Here is a 6639-nt window from a genome sequence, read left to right on the forward strand (position 1 = left end):
ATGAACTATATTGTATGAGTGCCTGTCGACATCTGTGTGGCGTTACGTTTTGAAAATAATGATTTTTGAGTCTGCAAATCCGAAAACAAACGGACGCATCTCCATTGAACTCAGTGGATACTGGAAACCTTGAAGCTCAACATCTCAGAGCTCTCCTCAAGGCAGATGGAACCTTCTAATTCTAAGGTGAGAGTAGGTCCTGTGCACTGGAACATGGACCGCACAGACGTTTACCTCGCTGAAGCTGACTCCTTATCGCTCAGGCCAGATACAGACACCGCATCGTCATGGGAACGGAACACAAACTGTGTGATGGGTGATACACAGATCCATTCCCCACACGGACACGCACACACGCACGCACACGCACACACACACGCACACGCGCACACACGCACGCACGCACGCACGCACGCACGCACGCACGCACGCACGCGCACACACACACACACACACACACACACACACACACACACACACACACACACACACACATATACACAAACGCACAGGCCCAGATGGCGACTGGGACAGGTTTAAGACCTGCAGCAGCCAGTGGTCTTCATCTCCTTGTTGACGTAGTCCTGGAGCTTAAACTTCTCACTGGGATCCTTCATAGACCGGTGCTTCAGCTCCCTGAGAGGGAGGAAGACGACAAGATGATATAAAACAAGAGGCACCTGAGTTACCCAATGTCCCCCATAATCATCACAATGTATCACAATGCACCAGCTATGCTAATAAGGTCATTCATTCAATAAATTAATGCATTAATAAGCAAATATTTTTATATCGACATACTTGTCTTCACATGAAACATGGGTGGTATTGATATGAACTCAGTATCTTGTGTAAAGCTGTGCCCAGCAAAAAGGGGATTCAATTATTTTCACTATCATTTCATCCATACTAAGTAACACAATGACAGAATGTATGACTATTTTGTTCATGGCTTGTTTCATGGACTTTCTATCATAAAACCTCTAAAAGCAAAAATTTTATCAGATGGGGGACCCTGGGACAAAATCTTATCAAATGGGGATCCGTGGTCTAATGTTTGTCAGTTTATGGGTCCTTGAGGTGAAAAGGTTTGAGAACCACTGGTGTAAAGCACTGAAGCAAAAATAATCTTGTATTTATTTTCTAATATAAACATTTATGCAGCAAGCTGCTCCAAAATCGAATATGATCATCTGTACTCTGTAAGGGGAACTGGTTGCATTAGTATGAACATTGTATTGTTCTTGAGTTCTTGTGCTCATAAGATTGTGTCCAAACCTAGTAGATGCTATTACCGCATAATGTCCCCCCCATACCATGAACCATATGGGTCATAACAAAACAGAGAGACGTATATAATGATGGAATGATGAACTGATGGTAGGTCAAGAGCAGTAGTACACATTAAACTGACGAAACATGTCTTAATCACACCAATCAACAACAATACTTCCAGAGGGGAGAGGGCAGATACTCACTTTGCCACAGCGGTGAAGGCCAGCTCTACATTGAGACCTGACCTGGCACTGGTCTCCATGAAGGGAACTCCAAACTCCTGCACAGCGGAAGCAATGACAGTCACTGGAGATACGACTTTGAGCATCACCCTTTTACCCCCAACAGACACCAACATGCCAATGATATGATATGACACTTCTGATCAGATGATTCTGTTTTCGATTGGGGTGTTTTGAGAGGGGGATCGGTCTTGCGTGGGAAACCTTACTGCACCTCACAACTTAGTATTCACCTTGAGAAACATATCAAAGAGGTTGTCTGAGAGAGCCAAGTCATCAAACAAAAAGAAAAAGTATCGCTCCTAACCCCTAAATTACAATTAAAATGGAAAAAACTGAACTCGCAGAAAAATAAAATGGAATTTGGGGAAGAATAAAACGGATTTCATACGGCTCTAGATACCCTGGTGCTGTATAAAGCTGGAAAATGAATGTCACTGAAGACTGTATTAGATAGGGGTGTTGGAAAAAATCGATTCACCTAAGTATCGCGATTTTTAATGTCACGATTTTTTGAATCGATCTTTTATTCCAGAATCGATAATGGCAAAAAAAAAAAAAAAAAAAAAAAATTGGGTGCCCGCAGTCAGGCCACTCACTGAACAGCAGGCCAGGCGCCGCCTACTGGTTTACTAGTGGTTTTATTACTTTATTAGTTAGTCTGAAGTAATAATTACACTTCAGGGTTAAAGTGGGTGCATCTCATTGTAAAATTGGACTTCAAACGGCCCAAATCTGGCTTCAAACGGCCCAAATTGGGCTTCAAACGGCCCAAATTTCACGCGCGTCGGCCCATATCGGCCTGGCCTGCTTGGTATCTAATGCCCGGCCTGAATTATGATCCCAATCCGCCCCTGTTTTTAACTATATCGCCCAGCCCTACTCATGATATAATATACAGTCTCTAGTGTATGATTCAACTTTTCCCATGTTCTAATCTAGTGTAAAAAAGCAAACAAACTGAAAAAAGAAAAGAAAAAAAGATACAAAAATCGCAATAAATCGTAATATCGAATCGCAATAATCGTAGAATCGCAATACTTAAGAATCGCAATATAAATCGAATCGGCACCCAAGAATCGTGATAGTATCGAATCGGGAGATAAGTGAATCGCCACAGCCCTAGTATTAGATGAATACTACATACATAGAAGGGTAGCAGACCTTAACTCATTGAATGCCAAGGACGGACATGTTCGTCATTTCAAATAGTAACGTAGAGTGCCAAGGACGGACATGTTCGTCAATTGCGTTTTTTGACGGTGGGGCGTCGATCAAAGCCTTCTGCCTCTGATGTACAAATATTATAGCTATTGGATGTGTCTAACCTATTTTACAGAACCCTTAGGTGGCGACAGTGCTCTCCACATAACAGAAAGGGAAGGAAAAAACAAAGAAGAAGTCGTTATGGAAACGGAAATCGCATCGCATCCGTATGCATCGATATGCTGAAGCACGTTACTGCAGCTGTGCCTGCAGCAGCCAATCTGCTCCCACAATTGAGCCGCTCCGTGTCGGTTGCGACAGCACATCTGCACATCCACACCGTGGAGTTGTTATTATTCTCAACTGGAAGCATCGTTGCCGGTGACAAACACACGCGGAACGCTGTAAAAAAGCCTGGCTGTTCCGCACCCTTCACTGTGCGCACAGCAAACTCAGCAGAGAGCCACCACAGACAGGAGGAGGAGTGTGCAGTTGAGGCGAGGCGGGGCGGGGCGGGGGGGGGGGGGGGGGGGGGCACGCAGAGCAGCACGCAACACCCAGACAGACCCAGGCAGCAGGACAGGATTGACAAACGCAAGCCAGAATATCCGATACCCACCAGCAGCAAATCAAAACCAGCAAGAAGCTGCAACCAGCAGCGCACGCAGGGGCCAGCGCTGCTGGTTGTAGCTAAAAATATTATTCTGCCAAACAAAATTCCCTGGCCTAAACTGTTTTATTGAAGGAAATTATTTTTGAGGTGTGACTACATTAGAAAAGATTAGCTTCAGAGTCAGTGATGTGCTTGAAATGATTAATTTCACAAAAGGCCAATTATCTCAGCTTCTAGAAAAAAATTGCTTTTTTTGGATGAATCAAGCTATCTTCTCCGGCTCATAACTAAAGAACGGAAAATGGGATCAATAAACTTTTTTTTGCAGATGATAGAATAGAGTCTCATCGTTCTTTGTGCGTGTTCAGTGTTTACATAGTAATATCACACAATATTCTGTGGGCCTCGAGAAATCACTGAAAACGCTCTGAAACTCTGGCACTGGGAGCGTCCGTTCTCCAAAAGTGGCTGGCACTCAATGAGTTAAGCACAAAGAGCAGAGTTGTTTACTTTGGATGAATCCAGCTCCGATGTGATAAATTGTCCCCCCGGCCTCTCCTCGGCAGGGGGATTTGTCTTAGTCCACAGTGATGACAGAACTATCATCACTTCTCTCTTTCCCAGGCTAACTTAGTTGCACTTTATGCTTCCACTTGGCTGCATGCTATTTGTATTGGATGCCATGTTCTGAAGCAACCGTCAGGGAGATTGAAAAAGTGTCTGCTACTGTTTCAATGTAGCCTGATATCAGACCGAATTGTCAACTCGTTACATTCCATTTCCATCGTCTAGTATGACATCGCCCCCACTCTACTAAGAGATTTCCAATTCCATTCTCCCTAACCAATCACTAGAGACCACCGTATCCATCTGAATGTACACGGGGGGGGGGGGGGGGGGGTATGATTTAAAAGAAAGTGGTACATTTAAAACACCCTTGACAGCAGCATCTATCCATTGCTGTTAGGTCTGGCACACCTGACAACAGCGTTAGTCCCGCCCGTTGTGCTGTTTATTGACGCTGATTGGCTAATATTTAGTCCCCCTTGGTGCTGATTGGCCAATTGTTCTGGCGCTGATTGGCCAAATGTACTTTCAACCGAGGATATCACTGTTGCATGTCACGATGCCAGACCAGAAGCAGCCACAAATAAACTTGGTGGAGTGGGTGGATTGGAAGGTGTGTGGACCCAGACACGTTTCAATGCTCAGTAGTTTTATTTACAGCTGCACTGAAGTTTAACACAGAGACTATGACTAATGGTATTTCAGACCAGAAGGGAATAATTTGTACGAATAAATTGCATGTCAAAGGGGGAGGGGGGTATACCCGGTATATCTCTATGAGCCTATGTGCACCAAAATGGAAACTTCCTTATTTCGTATTAAATCAGTCATATAAATCATTTTGGAAATCACATGAAAGGGGAAGTTATTGCCTACCCTTGTGGACACAATAGAGAGAGAGAGAGAGAGAGGTGGTAGTAAAGCTGTACATACTGTAATAGACACTGTTTTCATTGTGGCTGAAAAGATGAAAACCACATGGTTGTGGACATATTTGTGGTAATGTTGGATGCAACTCCCATATATATGAAGTATCTGCCTAACCCTGATTGTTTTCACAACAGCTGCCGGACAGTGAAAATGGCGTCCATGCTTTTAATAATTCTACTCTGTCATCCTCACCTTGGCAAGCCTCTCGCCGTCTTCTTTCTTCACCACCCTGTCATGCGTGGCATCAGCCTGGTGACACACGTGACGGAGCGGTAAGGTCACACGTGTCAACATCACAGTGACATCAATGTTGAAACCACAACAGCTATATTAGAGACACACTGGGTATTTGTCCTGACTTGACGTTGTTGTTCTTATCCCACATCAGCCTTTGTTGGTCTGAGGGTTTGATGAGAACTAAAGTGTTTAATGAGTCAAAATTGACACTTAGTGTGCTAATATGGGCTGATATAGTGTGTGTGTGTGTGTGTGTGTGTGTGTGTGTGTGTGTGTGTGTGTGTGTGTGTGTGTGTGTGTGTGTGTGTGTGTGTGTGTAGGGGTGGGGTTGAGACTGTTGTCTGCTGAGAGCTAGGGATGTGAGTGGAACTCAATTATAGAAAAAAAGTGTGTCTGATAATTGCAGATGAGCAGATTAAACGATATTGTCAGGTGTGTGTGTGTGTGTGTGTGTGTGTGTGTGTGTGTGAAACTATTGGCTGGTGTTTGTCTTTGAAAGGATAGGAATTTGTAGTTTATGATTTGAACAATGTACTACTAAACTTATAGGTAATCACAGAACTAATAAAAAAGAATTACAAGTTATAGGTAATCAATGCTACACTGACATAGCTTGAAGTTGTTTGGGCTCCTGTATTTATGTGTGTATACATCTGTGCGTATGTGTTATTGTTCCTCCACTTGTGCTCTAAGTCAGACATATTTCCCACAATGCCTTGCCTTGTTTCCCAGCAGCATCAGCACCACATCCTGTTGGGCATACTCGTGGATCTCAGTCAGCCATGCCTGATAATAGGAGACACGAGAGAGAGAGAGAGAGAGGGAGAGAGGAGACATTAGGTTTTTAAAGACAAAGAGGAGGAGACAATTATTAGTCTGAAGATAATATAGAACAAAAAAAACTCTGGATAATAATGAGACAAGAAGGGGTAAAAAACAACAACATGTGGAACACTTAGATTCAGAAGAAGAAAACCTTGTCTGGGACTTGACAAGGACGAGTCTGAACATGACATTGAATAATATGAATAAGAGAAAGGTGAGAGTGACTATGGCAGGTAGAGGATAAGGGCGTAAAGAAAAAGCAAAGACGAATGGTAAGACGGCAAAAAAGACAAGGACAACCAGATAGAAGGAACAATGGTCAGAGAGGGAGAGAGAGAGAGAGAGAGAGAGAGAGAGAGAGAGACATGATGTTGAAATGAAAAGAATGTAGCCATCTGTGACAGCTACACTAATACTAATATAAGCAATCATCATAAATTATCTGTTACATTGTGTCTTGGGTATGTACTGTACATAGAGGAAAATGATACAACCTTACGGCACCCCACCCCGACCAATTGTGCCACAGCCAAGCCGCATACTTATCTGGCAACCCGTGGCTGGCTTCATCCCATCACAACAAACAAAAACAAGCACTCCTGACTGCAGGTCCCACAGCAGCCGAGTCATCATCCATCTACTGTTAATAAGTATTTAATCAACAGAGACAGAGCTGTGCAGAACCCCCACCCCCCCGGCTGATATAATATCCCTCATCTCAGTCAGCATAATTGTACCCTGAGT

At 43.6% G+C, this 6639-nt stretch overlaps 1 protein-coding gene across 1 annotated transcript in view; it reads right to left on the bottom strand.

Annotated features, from left to right (window-relative positions):
• Positions 1–536: 536 nt before the first annotated feature.
• Positions 537–6639, bottom strand: part of rab26 (RAB26, member RAS oncogene family) — a gene marked incomplete at both ends in the record, with an annotated part of 82903 nt that continues 76800 nt past the window's right edge. The window contains 4 exons of the mRNA XM_083648662.1: positions 537–636; positions 1479–1555; positions 5026–5082; positions 5791–5856. Coding sequence (XP_083504788.1) covers positions 537–636; positions 1479–1555; positions 5026–5082; positions 5791–5856 — 300 coding nt within the window. The remainder of the gene's footprint in view (positions 637–1478; positions 1556–5025; positions 5083–5790; positions 5857–6639) is intronic.

Source organism: Poromitra crassiceps, assembly GCF_964638095.1.
Source record: "Poromitra crassiceps genome assembly, chromosome: 13".
NCBI lineage: Eukaryota > Metazoa > Chordata > Actinopteri > Beryciformes > Melamphaidae > Poromitra > Poromitra crassiceps.